Source organism: Biomphalaria glabrata, chromosome 16 (genome assembly GCF_947242115.1).
Source record: "Biomphalaria glabrata chromosome 16, xgBioGlab47.1, whole genome shotgun sequence".
In the NCBI taxonomy this organism is placed as follows: domain Eukaryota; kingdom Metazoa; phylum Mollusca; class Gastropoda; family Planorbidae; genus Biomphalaria; species Biomphalaria glabrata.
In genome coordinates, this window is record NC_074726.1 from 2128951 (window position 1) to 2147251 (window position 18301).

Below are 18301 nucleotides of genomic sequence, written 5' to 3' on the forward strand. Positions count from 1 at the left end.
CTAGAGCGGACAGTCTTTACAGCGATCCTAGAACCCAAAACTTGTTAGATGGGCTAGATCCCAGCATGAGACCCCCGGAAGCTCTAGAAACTTATCCTGGATTCTACGCCGTGGCGAAATCAGCCTCCAAGTACAAGCGCGAGCGTAAAGGGAAAGCTTGGAACAAGAGCTTCATCGAGCCGTTGAAGGACTTTGAGCCTATCCTCAAAATCCGAGATGAACAAAACGTTCTGGTTCAAAACCCTGCGGACCTCAGTGGAACCACAACCCCTCTCACTCAGGAAACTCTAAGCAGTTTTGACATGGGGATATCGAGACAGATATCTCCGGCTTTACTGGCCATCGACAAACTATCTGGCAAACGTAAACCAAAGCCTGCAAAAGACATTTCCAAAAGTCCTGCACCTCGGCCGAAACTGTCCAGTAGCCCTAGTCAAGAAACACAACGTTTTGAAGCTGAGAAATCGAGCACTGTAAAAGAGGCAGCTAAAGTTAGGAAACGAGCTCCATCGAGCTATTTGGGAATGGCCGATGATGGCGTGGACACGCTGATTCCTCAAGACTCAGATACATCTATAGCTCCAAAGTCAATCAAGGTGAAAGATCTACATATAACTCCAGGGCAACCGGAACGAAAAAAACAAAACGCTATGCAAATCGAATTATTATCTTCAAAATTAGAGACTTCGGAAGAATCGATTCCAGAAATGTCCCAAACTTCAAAAGAAAAAGGTGCTACTGCTAGGACTACCTCAGCGTCTGTTGACAAAATTAAAAGACCAAAAGTTGTACAACATAGAAGAGCATCTATGGCTCCAGGAGTTTTTGAAGACTTAAAAGCTGATATCGATGTCGAAGGGCCTTCATTAAAAAAAATCGATGCCCATGCAAAGCATCTCAAACCAGAAATTTCTGAAGATTCTGAAGCTGAAATAGATGTTGAGGAGCCTTTTTTGACAAAGATCAATGCACATGCAAAGCATCACATACCAGAAGTTTCCGAAGATTCTGAAACTGATATTAATGTCCGACAACCTACTTTCGAAACGAACGATGCGCGTTCGGAGCATCGTAAACCAGAAAATTCCGTAGACTCTGTAGCTGATATCAATGTTGAAGTACCTTCTTTTGCAAAGACTGATGAGCGTGCTAAGTATTCCAAACAATTTTATGAAATTTCTGAAGACTCCCTAATTGGCACCGGGTTTGATAAGATTTCAAAGAAACGCATTCCACCTAGCCTAAAAATGCAACCAGAGACTCCAGAAACAATACGTAAGTCAGGAAAGAAGCGAACAACTTTAGCGTCATTATCCTCCCCAAAGAGTTCTAAAAAGCCACATATTATCATCACTGAAGACACAGAGTTTTTAGACGGGCAGGAAAGCCTTCCGTCGTCCTCAGATGTTTCTATTACGGACGAAGCCTTCAAAGAAAGGACTCTCCAAGAGATGGATGTGTCCTTGTTCCAGAACTTACTCAAATCAGACATTGACGAGATGTCCCAATCTTTTGTGTCGACCACAACGTCTTCAATGTCATCAGACAAAGCATCTATTGTACTTCTAGCTCCACCCCGAGCGGACGCCTTTCCCAAACTGGTCAGCGAGGAGCTGATTTGGGAAGATAAACTCGGTGTTTCTCAATCCTCTGAGAGAACGCAATCCCAGGACACAATGCAATCCCCAGAGACAACGCAATACTCGAATGTAGTTCCAAAATTCGATCAGTTCTCTGAGAACTTGCAAGAGACATGCATCCATTTTTTTAATGTTACCAAGCCTGAGCTGGTCTCTCAGAAGTACATCTCAGAGCACGGAATTGAAGAGCTTCTATCGGTGAGTTCGTTTTATGGGAATTATGGGATTCCGAAGATTAAGGAAGAATGCAGTGTTTCACATGGCCACGCAAGCCCAGTTGCGACCTGCTCTCATGTAGTCAAAGCCGTTGGCTGCAGGGGATCTATTTAAATTTTTAATGGCTTGAGCACCTGTATTTATTTAGGCCTTAAATGTGCGTCCCGGGCCTTTGTGAGAGCTCTCCGTTGTGGGACGACCGCATGCCAAATTCGATCTTTTTTTCACGAGCTTAAAGGAGGACGGCGTAACATAGGTGGCCACCCTCCTTATATATTGGCCTCCTTCAGTCTTGGAACGACTGAGGTTCATCTCGAACACTTTTTCATGTGACTCTGAAGCCCTATTTTGGAGAGACACTCCCGTTCACATATATTGCAGGTTAAAGTGGCTTTCGCTTTGGTGGTAGAGGAGCTGGCCATTTTTCGTATGGCACGCTTTTCTTCAAGAGCTGAGGCCCATGTTTTCTCGCTGTCCATAGCTTTTTTGGTCACCGTCTCTCTCCAACTAGTGCGGTCTAAGGCTATGTCTTCCCAATGGTCACTGGTTCACTGTTTTAAATCCCGTTTTATCACATCCACGTAACGGAGGTGGGGTCGACCAGTTTTTCTTGAACCAGACGCGAGATGCCCGTACAGAATGATTTTCGGGAAGCGATTGTCCACCCTCCTTAAGCGCTAGAAAAATCCACCTTTCATCCTCACTGGCATAGAAGAAAGTAGCTGGCATCAATCAGATGGTCTCTGAAAGAGACAGTTAAGATAAGATAAAATAATTTTCATTGGTCCAATCAAAAGGAAATTCCTTTTGGCTACAATTGACCACCTCAGCGTAACTACTGTAACAAAAACAATATAAGTGCAAATACGAAAAACATTCACACACGAAACACATACACACTCACAACCAGGGCTTTATGAATTAGACGTCTATGAACTTCTCGATGACGACAGCTGATCTTGTAACACTCTGACCGAAAGTGGGATGAAGCAGTTTTTACATCTTTCTGTTTTAGTCCTAATGGAAAGGAGACGACCACTTTGTTCAGATCTGATGTATCAGTGGTTTAATGGGTGCAGGTTGTCTTTAAGAATCGTGTGTGTTTAGGAAAGGTATCTATTCATGAAAAAGTTCTTCAAGAGATGGTAACTGTGTTTGTGTGATATACAATGCTTTCTTGAATATAAAATGAATATGTATTGTATCTAACGTGTCTGGATCTATATCACCAATACTCTGGGTCGATTTATACATTGGCGTAACCAGGATTTTTTTTTTGGGGGGGGGGGGGAATTGGGGCGTGGTAAAAATGTTACTTAAGAAAAAATCTATCATTTGTGAGTGTTACTAATTAGAAAATAATCGATTTTTACAATACTTCATCAGCCTCATAAAGGAAGAATTATCTTTTTAAAAACAATTTTTTAAATACATATTTTTTATGTGTTTTATATTTTATGTGTTTTATATTTTATGTTGTTTTTTTTATATATATATATTTTTATATATTTTATGTGTTTTATATTTATGTATTTTATATTTTATGGGTTTTAGGGTTTATATTTTATGTGTTTTATATTTATGTGTTTTATATTTCATGTGTTTTATATTTTATGCGTTTTATATTATATATATTTTTTTGTTTTAGTTTCTGATGTACGCCATAGTGATGCACAAGCCCCAGGATCCTGTCGACTTTATAATCAGTCTCGCCAGAAGCATCAACCGTCTGGTCAAACTAAAACAACTCTCTGACCGGAAGATACGCCAGGGGCGGGCGTTCAGAATCGCCAGACTGGGGGACCATCTGGCCTCGCCTCCCAAATCACAGACAGATATCCTGGGACTTACTTCTGAGTACCTCTCGCCTCGCCATCCGAATTAGGTCATGGAAATATTAGAATTATTTTATGGAGTAATTGTGTGTGTGTGTGTGTCATTGCATTTTGTGACATAATTATTTCGCCACTGCCAGCTTTAAAAGATTATACTACAAGTTGATTTCTGTACGGAGACATTGTATAAGGATTATTTTTCGTTTTGCTTTATAAATAGAAAGGTCAAAGTTCATGTATGGTTTACATACTTTGACTGTTGATCAATTTTAACATTTGTGTGCCATGGTGAATGGTAGGTCTTTAAGGTTCGATGGTAGGGATCGTTGAATAGGTGAGACTCAAAACGAAGGCCCGAGGGCTTCAGCGGATCCGTCCTGCAACCCAACCCGTCCTGTTCACTGCATAATAAAGCCACTGCACATTTGCCCAAATGCCTCTCTCTATATGGTCCCCCGCCCCCCCCCGGCCGCTAGACTGAAAGAGCTTGGTCATCATTGATAGAAGCCCAGGTGTTGTCTCCCTTGTTGAGCAGATGTGAACTTGCAATTAGGAATGCGGCTTTCAATGACTAACGCTTCTAAACCATTCATCTCCCAAATCTGGAAGCATTCAGAGCAGGATACTGTATAGGCGTTTAGAAACAATTTGTTTGAGAATGTTCTAGATAAAAAAAACGTGTAAAATATGTCTTTTTTTAAAAAGAGTGCTTGAGTTACCAAGGGACTTTTCTAGATCAAAGTGTGTGTACGTTTTGGAAATATGTTCAAATCCAACATCAGCAACCAATAAAAACATCATTTCCATAACAAATCAAAGTCCGATGTCGGGGACCTCCGGAAGTTACATCAAGTACAAACATAGTAAAAGGGATTTTTTTTTAATGAATGAGAGAAATACATTATTCACATGTAAAACGAGACAGAATGCACATAGAAGGCACATACTGAGAGAGTCTTGAGGTAAAATGTTCGCGACAAACACTTGGCTTTTCATGCTTTGTAACGACAGCCATTGAATACAATGGAACATTTGATCTTATACTCATTTCTGTATGTAGCCTAGTTGTAACGTGAAAGCTGCATTATCGCTTAATGATTTATGTTGTAAGACTAACAACTCACCATCACAACATCAAATATACCCGGCATACAAAATGATATTTACAAATATTTTGAATAATAAAGGAAATAAAAGTTCTATTGGATCAAACATTAGTGAAGATTCGTTTTTCTTTCAGTTTTGTATTTCATAACCCCCCCCCCCCCCGAAATAACAATATAACCCGTTGGTATATCAACCGAGGGGATAATGACAACTGACCTCGCAGATACCTTCATGGTCCTTAACAATTCCAGGAACATTCTCGTTGCCTGTCAGAGGGCGGTACTGCTGCTGACCTGCCACATCACCAGAAAATTCCTCAGTAGAAACTGTTAAAGGGACTACGATGAATTTTGTTTCTCTTTATCGAAACTCGACCCTGGCAGCGCCAGAGAATGAATACTCCTTCGTTTTTTATCATAATAATAATAATTATTGGGAAGTGATCAGACAGGCCACCATTGTGTCTGATCTGGCCTTTTTGTTCCACATGAAACTGCTTGAGAATGGACAGGAACGTAGGTGGGAATCCCAGCCTGGCCAATATCCTCCACAAACTATCGTGACTGACCGTGTCGAAAGCCTTGGTGAGGTCCACAAAGGCAGCGTATAGGTTAAGGTTCTGCTCTTTGTATTTTTCTTGTAATTGTCGCAAAACAAATATCATGTCAGATGTACCTCTACCGGCTCTGAAGCCACATTGGCTTTCAGATAAGACCTCGTCCACTAAAAAGTGGGTTAGTCGGTCGAGCAATACTCTAGCAAAGATCTTTCCTGCGTGAAGCAGGGCTGTGTACTTGCTCCATTTAATAATAATAATAATAATAAGGCTTGTCTTCGAGTCCGAAGATTAAAGAGGAATGCAGTATTTCCCATGGCTTCGCAGCTTACATATTTTGCCACACCTAGGGTAAGCTTAACAATTGTCCGGCATAGGTCGATTTAGATTTTCTTTTCGCCACCTGCGTCTGTCCTCGGCAGCGGATTTCCTTTTGGTGGTGATCTAATAGAAGGCAGGAGAGCTGCACGCGGTCCCCTTCTAAGATACACTGATGACTGCAAGCATGAAACTCTTCAGAAACAACATCAACAGTTGGTAGAAAGAAACACACGATAGATCCACATAGAAGGCAAGCTTAAACTACTGGATGCAAATGGTAAACACACCCTAAATAGGAAAAAACTGCGCTTCAGCGACTGGTGATCATTAATGCTCAACTCTGACCCCAGTTGTGTATCTGCCTGGCTGCCTGGTCGTGCGGTTTGCGCGCTGGACTGTCGTTCGGATTTATCGATGGTAGAGGGTTCAAATCCTGCCCGCTCCCATCCCCCGTCGTCCTGCGGGAGGTTTGGACTAGGAAGTAAGCTATCTTCAACTCTGAAGGAACATCCGAAACATGTAAAACATTTTACAAACATCTAGGGCTTGGCCTCTTTGGTTGCAATTGGAAAACATTGTTTCTTGAGACGTAAAATATCACACATCCAATTAATTATCTTCTTTCTTATTACAAGTAATGACAGATTTTATCAAGGATAATATGGATATTTTTTTGTTACTACTATTATGAAAGCCTAGATCGAATTTTCAACAAATCCCTTAAAAATAATGAACTGAAAAAGAAAGTACTTCTTTCTGTCTTCTGAATGAAAGACACTCTCCTCATGATGAGTTCTCAGTTTAGTTCGGGAAATTCCAGTCCAGTAGTCAAAATTAGTGCATGCTCTGCTAAATAAGACCTGTGAACCAATTAGCACACCCGAAAAACCAAACATTACCTCTGCATTGGGCTCTATCTACATATTGACGCCAGACTTTCAAGGAAGTCTAGATCTAGAGAATCTCCTTATGGCCGAGCACTGTATGACGTAGCAGCAATCGGAATGACAGGACATTGACCATGTAGCACATTAATGTACCTAGACCTCTTATAGACTAGACAGAGATTTACCATGTAGCACATTAATGTACCTAGATCTCTTATAGACTAGACAGAGATTTCTTTTAGCGTGACCACAATTACATGTTTAGGTTGTTGGTTTGATCTGCTCTTACAAACAAAATGTCAAAACTAATACACAAAAACGAGGTAAGCTATAGACCAGCTTCCCAAGTGTAAATCTACCCCGAATCTTCTCTGTCATCTTTTGATCTAAATTCGATTTGTTGTATTCACTCTGTCCGTCTGTCTTTCTGTCTGTCTGTCTTTCTGGTACAATTTTGTACGCGTTATCTCTCCTTTGAGTATTTTGCTGGACCTCATTCACCGATCGTAAATAAACACATTTAGCCACGTCGTAATGTTGATAAAACAATGAAAAATACGTATCACGTGACAGCCTTTATGGATTACATAATTTGTATAGAAGATATATAGAATAACGTGACTAAAAGTTGTTTGTTTACGATTGGTGAATGAGGTCCTGTGATAATTTTTTTACATAAATAAATTCTGCAGTATTGTCAGTATTGAGAGATATGAATGTAAATGTAGTGTTATTCCCCTTTGGCAGTTCTTGTTTGTTTTATAAGTATATTGACTAAGTTTATATCAACTCTCTTAGTCTGTCCTTCTGTCTGTCTGTCTGGTAAAATTATATGAACGTTATTTCTCCCTAACCCTTTGTTTGATCAAGTTGAAACTTTGCACATATATTTATTGGTATAGACATCAAGAATTAATAATAATAATCACAATGATACCACTGCCTTTGTTGTTTGTCTAAAATCACAATGATACCACAGCCTTTGTTGTCTGTAATCACAATGATACCACTGCCTTTGCTGTTTGTCTGTAATCACAATGATACCACTGCCTTTGCTGTTTGTCTGTAATCACAATGATACCACTGCCTTTGCTGTTTGTCTGTAATCACAATGATACCACTGCCTTTGTTGTCTGTCTGTAATCACAATGATTCCACTGCTTTGTTGTTTGTCTGTAATCACAATGATACCACTGCCTTTGTTGTTTGTCTGTAATCACAATGATACCACTGCCTTTGTTGTCTGTCTGTAATCACAATGATACCACTGCCTTTGTTGTTTGTCTGTAATCACAATGATTCCACTGCCTTTGTTGTTTGTCTGTAATCACAATGATACCACTGCCTTTGTTGTCTGTAATCACAATGATACCACTGCCTTTGTTGTTTGTCTGTAATCACAATGATACCACTGCCTTTGTTGTCTGTCTGTAATCACAATGATTCCACTGCCTTTGTTGTTTGTCTGTAATCACAATGATACCACTGCCTTTGTTGTTTGTCTGTAATCACAATGATACCACTGCCTTTGTTGTCTGTAATCACAATGATACCACTGCCTTTGTTGTTTGTCTGTAATCACAATGATACCACTGCCTTTGTTGTTTGTCTGTAATCACAATGATACCACTGCCTTTGTTGTTTGTCTGTAATCACAATGATACCACTGCCTTTGCTGTTTGTCTGTAATCACAATGATACCACTGCCTTTGTTGTTTGTCTGTAATCACAATGATACCACTGCCTTTGCTGTTTGTCTGTAATCACAATGATACCACTGCCTTTGCTGTTTGTCTGTAATCACAATGATACCACTGCTTTTGCTGTTTGTCTGTAATCACAATGATACCACTGCCTTTGTTGTTTGTCTGAAATATGTGCGTAAGAAGACAAAAGACTTAATGTTATTTGTGGTCACTTTTGATCAGAACAATGTCCTCCGCTCAGCAAGTTAGTCTAGTGATATTTTGTGGTCCCAAATCATAGAGGCACAATAGTCTCAGCTCAAAGACTCAAGAGGAAGTGGCAATTGTACACAGTTAACAGGGACTTAAATCAAGTAATAAAGGGTACTAACTCTAATAAAAAAATAAAGGTAGCCACCCTTATTGTCCCTCTTGTCACGGTCAGTGACTATTGTTCCGGTGGACCCAATATCTGAACCACAGGGAAGCATTTTATAGCTAAGGGAGTGCTTATATCCATTACCAATAACAGCCTTACGGAGCCACTATGAATGTAGGTTCTGTGTTTACAGTCTGAATATATATTCTCTTATTTGCACTTATATTTTTAGGACGATAAAAACGTGCCGACCAAATTCTTGTATTGCAAAGAATATCCAACTGAAGGTATCAGCCACTGGAATGATTTGACTATACTCTCTCCCACTGCCGGTCAGATCATTACTGTCCTCTCGGATGAGACATTTCCGTTAGGTAAGTTTACAATGGCCAATACGTATTGATAGTTTCAGAAGTTTAATCTGATGAGCCAATGTCCAGAATATGCTGCGAATCCTATTAAGTAACAGTAAAAGTAAAAGTACTCCTTTCAGACCTTCCGATCTATCGGGCAGATGTAAAGGTCATCTGTTTCTATGGCCGATGGTTAAAGAGGATGGCATGTGGCCAGCACAACGAGAAAACGCCTTTAAATTTCTAAACTTAAATCAAATAATCATTTGAGTTGGTTAGACTCGGGGGTGTATAGAAAATCCCCGGTATTAAAATCCCAGTCTTCCTCGAAATTCAAACCAAGGTCTTCTCGGTTCGGAAGCCAAGCGTCTTACCACTCAACCAATCAGTAGGAAAAAATAGAGTGATTGAATTTCACAAGTAGAAAAAAAATTGAACACACATTATAGACACACAATACACACACACACAATAGAAAAACAATATAGACACACACTATAGACATAAACAGTGCCACACTATAGACACACACTAGAGACACACACAATAAACACACTGTAGACACAAACTATAAACATAAACAGTGCCACAATAAAGACACACACTATAGACACACACAATAAACACACAAAATAGACACAATATAGACACACTATAAAAACACAATAGACACACACTAAAGACACACTATAGACACACACTATAAACACACTAAAGACACACTATAGACACACACTAAATACACACTATAGACACACACTATAGACACACACTATAGACACACACTATAGACACACTAAAGACACACTGTAGACACACACTATAGACACACACTATAGACACACATAGTGCCACACTATAGACACACACTATAGACACACACTATAGACACACACTATAGACACACACTATAGACACACATAGTGCCACACTATTGTGACACTCTAGACACACACTATAGACACACACTATAGACACACACTCTAGACACACACTCTAGACACGCACTCTAGACACATACTATAGACACACACAATAACATCATTTCCATAACAGTTTCATAAAAGAAGAATGAACATGAATCTTGAAAACAATTTTTGACTAAATAGACCCCGAGTAGCTACAGACTTCTCTCATAGCTGGCCTCTGGCTGAAATCCTTCCCAGAAGTCAAAGAGCCACTAATGTTCTGTTCTTGTTTCTTATCTAATAGCTTAGCACTAATATGACTTGGGTTTTCCTATGTTTTATTTCTAGGTTTAAAAGGAAACAGAAAGCCCTGGAGCAGAGTTGGAAAGAGCGAAGAAAACAGCTCCATATTTAGAGACCTCAAGAAAACATTAAGTACGGAACAATGGATGGGTTTCTTAATACTGTAGTAGCTATCTATCTATCTATCTATCTAATCTATCTATCTATCTATCTATCTATCTATCTATCTATCTATCTATCTATCTATCTATCTATCTATCTATCTATATGTCTGTCTGTCTGTCTATCTAATATATTATATCTTTCTATCTATTTCATATATATTATATCTCTCTTTTTATCTCTCTGTCCGTCTATTTATCTCTCTGTCTATTTATCTTTCTGTCTTTCTATTTATCTTTCTGTCTTTCTATTTATCTTTCTGTCTTTCTATTTATCTTTCTGTCTTTCTATTTATATCTCTGTCTTTATTTATCCCACTGTCTGTCTATCTATCTCTATATCTGTCTATTTATCTCTCTGTCTGTTTATTTATCTCTCCGTCAGTCTATTTATCAATCTGCCTGTCTATTTATCTCTCTGTCTGTTTATTTATCTCTCTGTCAGTCTATTTATCTAACTTGAGCTCAACCCTCGTAAAAAAAAAGAAGACAATATCAAGTTTCCGGTCCCTTCCCAAAAATTCTGAAAAGAGATGCCAGATGTTTCTATGTCCGTATGTTTATAAGTTTTCTCTTAACACCCTATCTTTCACCAAGCTTACACACTGCACAGCTGAGTCTTTTTATTAGATGATACATTTAAGAACTTCCATCTTTCTATTTCATCTCTTAGCGTCTGCTGGGCTTAAACGAGATGGTTCAGAAGGTAAGTACTGGGGCACCGATGTTGAGTGGTCATGTGATGCTGATGTTGAATGGCCACGTGGCGCTGATGCTGTGCGGCCGTGTGACTAAGATGTTGTGTGGTCGTGTGACGCTGATGTTGTGTGGTCACGTGACGCTTATGTTATACGGTCGTGTGACGCTGATGTTGTGTGGTCGTGTGACGCAGATGCTGTGTGGTCACGTGACGCTTATGTTATACTGTCGTGTGACGCTTATGTTGTGTGGTCGTGTGACGCTGATGTTGTGTGGTCGTGTGACGCTGATGTTGTGTGGTCACGTGGCGCTGATGTTGAATGGTCACGTGGCGCTGATGATGTGTGGCCGTGTGACTAAGATGATGTGATGTGTGCTTATGTTATACTGTCGTGTGACGCTTATGTTGTGTGGTCGTGTGACGCTGATGTTGTGTGGTCAAGTGACGCTTATGTTGTGTGGTCGTGTGACGCTGATGATGAGCGGTTACGTGACGCTAATTTTGTATCGTCGTGCGACGATGGTTTGGTTTTGGTCATATTGCGCTGATGTTGTGTGATTGTTTGATACTGATAATGGTTGGTCGTGTGACGCCGATGCTGTGTGGCCGTGTCGACGCTGATGCTCCCTGGTCACGTGACGCTAACGCTGCGTGGTCATGCGAAGCTAATTTTGTGTGGTCATGTGATGCTTATGCTGTGTGGTCGAGTGACACTGAATGCTACGTAGTCGTCTCACATTGGTGTGTGATCGTTTGACGCTGATTCAGTGTTGACACGCCAATGTTTAATTACATGACATGACCCAAACTATTGGATACAATTACCCTTAATAATAAAAGATTTTTTTAAATTTGAAAATATTTTTTCCCCTCCATTCACAACTACTAGCGCGTCTTAGTATCAACGAACAGTGGAAGGCAGTCAGTGACAAAGAAAAACGGAAATCAAGGCTTGAAGCTTTTAGACGTAAGTTGTTTTTTTTTTCGGTTTTATTTTCAAACTTCAAGATATCCTTTTTTTGTTTGGGGTGAAGAGAGTAATTTTGAAATCTAGAAACAAAATATGTTGGGCGGAGCAGGGGTGGACTGGGTATCAAAATCGGCGCGGGCATTTCTATACCATCCGGCCCATAACTTGTATATTATATGACGGACATCCAGCTCTAGGTCTACCTGTCGTCAAGATCATTATGTTAAATTTGATAATGTATCGATAGATGTACACATGCTTACAGTGAACACTATGTCCTTATAAGGAATAACGGCTTTATATTGCTTTTTAATCGCAAAGTGTATAGGCCCTAAAAGGATGAAGCTCTATTGATGTAGGCTATTACATTATTTCGGAAAATATGTTACATTAAATTAATAGATGGATGGCTGCCTGGTCGTGCGGTTTGCGCGCTGGACTGTCGTTCGGATTTATCGATGGTCGAGGGTTCAAACCCTGCCCGCTCCCGTCCCCCGTCGTCCTGCGGGAGGTTTGGACTAGGAAGTAAATTATCTTCAACTCTGAAGGAACATCAGAAACATGTAAAACAAACAAACAAAGGCCTTAGTAGAGTAGATAAAAAAAAAACTACTTCGCTCAAGGGCCACTTCCCCTGAAAAAAGTATATTATAAAACATTTAACAATTTAATAATGGCATCCATGCGGCCCTTATCTTATAAAACACAGACGTGATTTCAAAAAAGAAGATGCTTACTGTGGTCCTAGAGGCCCATTTGAATATCGGCCCACCGGGCATTTGCCCGAATGCCCATATAGCCAGTCCGCCCCTGGGGCGGAGTGAATTTGAAACGTTAGAGGTAAGTTTGTTTCGTGGGTGATTTCAAATTTTTCACATAAGTGTCAAAAGTGTGTTGTGGTTTGTCGCGTTTGACAGCACACAATCAGGGGGCCAGAAGGAAATCACCTGTGACCTAGTGGGCCTTTACAATGACCCGTGATGTCTCAACCTGTGAGCCGTGGAGACCAATTGCTCGTTGTCACGTCACGGCTCTTACGTCAAGACCTGTGACGTGGTTAACGAGGCCAGCACAACGATCCACCGCCTTTACTTTTCCTCAACTGATGTCAGGTACCCATTGGAGTCTTCACCAGGATCCGAACCCGGGACCTCGGTTCGGAAGCCAAGAGCTTTACCACTCAGCCACCCTTCTTATCTTATCTTATAGATTAAGGATGTCATTTAAAAAAGAAGATAATTACGTACTACGCATTTTCATGTGTCAACCAAATCATGCATGTTAGTTAGTGACTTAAACTCTGCTATGTTGTTGGCTGATTCAGGCAACCCATTGTCCTTCAATGTCAGTGGGCTAACATACACAAATAATTGTTTGCAACATGCTACCTTGGCTGACTAAGATCTAACGTTCCGGAGATTTTGTACTGCGTAACACTTTGTGTGTACTTTACAATAGACAGCTTTATAAAACATTGGTTGTACTCATAATGAGTTTTTATACAGATGAATATTTTTACTTCTCTTTTGATGTTTCTTTTAACTCTTACTTTCCTCATCGACGATACCAGCGTTGATTTGACCTCATTAAATTTAATTAATATTTCATTGTATAAATTTTACGTTGTGTTACATAAAGAAGAACGAGTATTTCCCTTGAATTCTATGCCAAAATAAAACATTTTCTGTTAACAAACAAAAACGTTATTGATTAACAGGGTAATGATCAACAAATGAGCGAAATGAATAGTTCCGTCGGAACGTGGAAAATAATTACGGAGAGAAAGAGTTAAATGACAGAATTATAATCGATATAATTGAAAAATATTCTAGAGAAGTTAATGAAACTTTTTCTCTAGCAGAAGTGTTACATGGTCAATGAACTGAAAAATACAATAAGCTCTTACCAAAATATTATTTCGCCTGGAATCAATTGGTCCATTTATTGTTCCACTGAAATCAAATGAACCATCTCTGTTCTTGTTCCACTGAAATCAAATGCACCATCTCTGTTCTTGTTACACGGAAATCTAATGCACCATCTCTGTTCTTGTTACACTGAAATCAAATGCACCATCTCTGTTTTTGTTGCACTGAAATCAAATGCACCATCTCTGTTCTTGTTTCAGTGAAATCAATCGTGCCATCACAACGCAACAGCTTGCATGATGGTAAAGATACAGAAGAGCATGTTTTAGACGAGAACGAAGCATTTTTACTCAGTGTTACACGTGAGTCTGGACACACTGTTGACACACTGTCAACAACACACGATTGTTGACAGTGACACACTGTCTCACAGGAGTTATGACACACTGTCTCACAGGAGTTATGGCACACTGTCTCACAGGAGTTATGACACACTGGGTGACAGTAGTTATGACACACTGTCTCACAGGAGTTATGACACAATGTCTCACAGGAGTTATGGCACACTGTCTCACAGGAGTTATGGCACACTGTCTCACAGGAGTTATGGCACACTGTCTCACAGGAGTTATGGCACACTGTCTCACAGGAGTTATGACACACTGGGTGACAGTAGTTATGACACACTGTCTCACAGGAGTTATGACACACTGGGTGACAGGAGTTATGGCACACTGTCTCACAGGAGTTATGACACACTGGGTGACAGGAGTTATGACACACTGTCTCACAGGAGTTATGACACACTGTCTCACAGGAGTTATGACACACTGTCTCACAGGAGTTGTGTCACATAAGACATATGACTTACTTGCACTGACAAAACAATAAGTTCTGAAGCACTCTCAGGCTTAAGACACTGTCACACAAGACTTAAGACAGAATGTGACAGAATGTGTCACTCAAGAGTTTTGACACACTATCACATATAAAGGTTAAAACAATATCACACAAGAGCTGAAACACACACTCACATAAAAAGAAAGGCATCACTTTAATACCAAAGTTGTGCCACAGTATCTATGATGCACTGTTAAACAAGTTAGAATACACTGTCAAACTAAAGTTATGGCTTACTGTTTCACAAGAAGACATGCTACTATGTAAAATGACACACTGTCACAAAAGAGAAATGTACACTGTCACACAAACGATGTCACACTGTCAAATTAGAGATAGGACACACAGTCACACAAGAGATATGTCACACTGTCACACAAGCGATGTCACACTGTCAAATTAGAGATATAATACACTGTCACACAAGCGATATGTCACACTGTCAAATTAGAGATATGCCACACTGTCACACAAGAGATATGTTAGACTGTCACACAAGCGATATGTAAAACTTTCACACAAGCGATAAGTTACACTGTCACACAAGAGATATGTTACACTGTCACAAAAGATATAAGTTACACTGTCACTCTAGAGGTATGTTAATCTGTCCAAAAAAAAGATATGTTACATTGTTGAATAAGAGATATGTTAGACTGTCACACAAGAGATATGTTATATTAACGAATAAGAGATATGTTAATTATACTGTCACACATGAGATATGTTACACTGTCACAAAATAGATATTACAACTTGTCAAACAGGAGATGTGACACACTGTCATATAATAGATATGTTACACCTTCACATAAGAGATATACACTGTCACATAAGAGATATACACTGTCACATAAGAGATATACACTGTCACATAAGAGATATACACTGTCACATAAGAGATACACTGTCACATAAGACATATACACTGTCACATAAGAGATATACACTGTACATAAGAGATATACACTGTCACATAAGAGATATACACTGTCACATAATAGATATGTTACACCTTCACATAAGAGATATACACTGTCACATAATAGATATGTTACACCTTCACATAAGATATATACACTGTCACATAAGAGATATACACTGTCACATAAGAGATATACACTGTCACATAAGAGATATACACTGTCACATAAGAGATATTTTACACTGTAAAATTAGAGAAATGAACACAAGATATATGTTACACTGTCACAAAAAAGATATTTTACACTTTCACACAAGCGATAAGTTACACTGTCACAAAAAATATGTTACACTGTCACACTAGATGTATGTGACACTGTCAAACAAGAGATATGTTATATTTTGAAATAAGAGATATGTTACACTGTCACACAAGAGACATGTTACATTGTCAAATAAGAGATACGTTATTTACACTGTCACCCAAAAGATATGTTACACTGTCACATAAGAGATATTTTACACTGTCACACAATAGATATGTTATACTATCACACAATAGATATGTTACACTGTCACTCTAGTGATATGTTAAACTGTCAAATAAGAGATATGTCACAATGTCAAATTAGAGATATGACACACTGTCACACAAGAGATATGTTACACTGTCACACAAGAGATATTTTACACTGTCACACAATAGATATTTTACACTGTCACACAAGAGATATTTACACTGTCACACAAGAGATATTTTACACTGTCACACAAGAGATATTTTACACTGTCACACAAGAGATATTTTACACTGTCACACAAGAGATATTTTACACGGTGACGCAAGAGATATGTTACACGGTCACGCAAGAGGTATATTACACTGTCAAACAAGAGATATGACACACTGTCAAATAAGAAATATATTACACTGTCACACAAGCGGTATGTTACACTGTCACACACGAGGTATGTTACATTGTCACACAAGAGGTATGTTACATTGTCACACAAGAGGTATGTTACATTGTCACACAAGAGATATTTACACACTGTCAAACAAGAGATATGACACACGTTCACATTAGAAATATGATACATAGTAACATAAGGATTGTATGATATTGTATCTATCTATCTATCTATCTCTATCTATCTATCTATCTATCTATCTATCTATCTATCTATCTATCAATCTATCTATCTATCTATATCTAAGAAACTACTTTTCCAATCTTTCCAACTTCTTAAATGAACTTTCTAAACATTTCAGAACCCGAAGGTTGTAAGTTGTTCTATCAAAGTTGCACGTTCTAAGTTGGTGTTGAAAAAGTGTCACGTTGTAACTTAGTGTTGAAAAAGTTATACTTTGTAATTTAATGTTGAAAAGTTAACGTCAGTTATGGAAATATTGTATTTAATTACAATGCCTCTACTTTGAAAAACTGTTCACGGGTTCAAAATGTGATGGGTTGACACTGGATCAGAGGCGTAGTGAGCAAGAGGTGCGCCCGTGGCAAGAAACTTTATTGGCGCCCCCGACCCCCATTTTCCGTCACAGAAATATAGGCTTTTAAATAAAAAGTATTTAAAAATAATAATAATACAAATAACCTTATAATGTATTACCTAACTAAAATATCTACAGTAATGGTATTCTTTTTGGCGCCTCTCTGCGTGTGGCGCCCCCCCCCCCTTTGGGAAGCTCCAGGGGCATAGTGCCCACTTCACCCCCCGCTTCACTACGCCCCTGCCCCTGCACTGGATGTCTATTTCGAAAACGGTTCTAACGAATTTTACATTACATATTGGCCACATAGTGCAAACTCTGGTTTGACCGTTTTATTGTTTTCAAAGATAATCATATAAAAATATTTTTGTTTTTAACAGTAGGCAATTGCGTTGATAACGGTAGAATACTCAAGCGATCTTCCAATTCGAAGATCTACATGAGATCCAATTAGAGAAGAATGTATGAGATTTATTTAAGCGTAAATTGTATTTCCTATCGTTATAATAATTCGTTATGTGTAATGCAAATTTTCTCATGCATAATAAATATAGCAACATTTTTACTACCTTTACTATTTTAACTGTGAATAGACCTTGATTTTAATATGACTGTATAGAATCTGGCCCTTGTTGTTTAGAGAGAGAGTAGTCCTTAAGGGACTGCAGGCACGACATGGCCTAAATTGTGCCGATGTGCCTCAAATCAAAAATCAAATCAAATCAATCAAAACTCTGGAACAGTTTAAATAAAACAGTATATAGGAACATTTGGCGCATCATATTTCAATTATAAGAAATTCGGAAAGAATATTATAAAGTGTATAGATCAGGGGTTCTCAAACCTGTGGGTCGTTACCCCCTTGGGATCGCCTAAGACCATCGAAAATATGAATTGTTTTTTGTCTTTTCTTCTATTGCTGTATGTGTGTGTGTGTGTGGGGGGGTCGCGGTAGAGTGGGGGATTGTAAAAAGGGGTCGCCGAGCATTAAAGGTTGAGAATCGCTGGTATAGATTTAAACATTCGTTTAACTAGGATTTTTTTTTTATCGGGGAGGGGTTGGGGGGAAGGAGCATTT

General features: G+C 39.0%; 2 protein-coding genes across 4 annotated transcripts in view; both read left to right on the plus strand.

Annotated features, from left to right (window-relative positions):
• Positions 1–4908, plus strand: part of LOC106076492 (uncharacterized) — a 40216-nt gene extending 35308 nt beyond the window's left edge. For all 3 annotated transcript variants that reach the window (XM_056014479.1, XM_056014478.1, XM_056014477.1), the window contains 2 exons: positions 1–1838; positions 3505–4908. The exon at positions 1–1838 is cut by the window's left edge and continues 49 nt beyond it. In XM_056014479.1, the coding sequence (XP_055870454.1) occupies positions 1–1838; positions 3505–3741 (2075 nt within the window). In that variant the 3' untranslated portion in view covers positions 3742–4908. The remainder of the gene's footprint in view (positions 1839–3504) is intronic.
• Positions 4909–6581: 1673 nt separating this feature from the next.
• On the plus strand, positions 6582–14301 carry LOC106079799 (uncharacterized). The gene is made up of 6 exons (XM_056014276.1): positions 6582–6885; positions 8859–9000; positions 10236–10322; positions 11025–11057; positions 11941–12018; positions 14150–14301. The coding sequence occupies exons 1-6, from the start codon at positions 6859–6861 to the stop codon at positions 14299–14301; spliced, it is 519 nt and encodes a 172-aa protein (XP_055870251.1). The 5' UTR covers positions 6582–6858.
• The last annotated feature ends 4000 nt before the right edge of the window (positions 14302–18301 follow it).

Coding starts and splice junctions, on each gene's coding strand:
- LOC106079799 (XM_056014276.1), top strand. CDS start 6,859: ATGTCAAAACTAATACACAAAAACGAG. Junction 10,323..11,024: donor AGACCTCAAGAAAACATTAA/GTACGGAACAAT, acceptor TTCATCTCTTAG/CGTCTGCTGGGCTTAAACGA. Junction 11,058..11,940: donor TAAACGAGATGGTTCAGAAG/GTAAGTACTGGG, acceptor CACAACTACTAG/CGCGTCTTAGTATCAACGAA.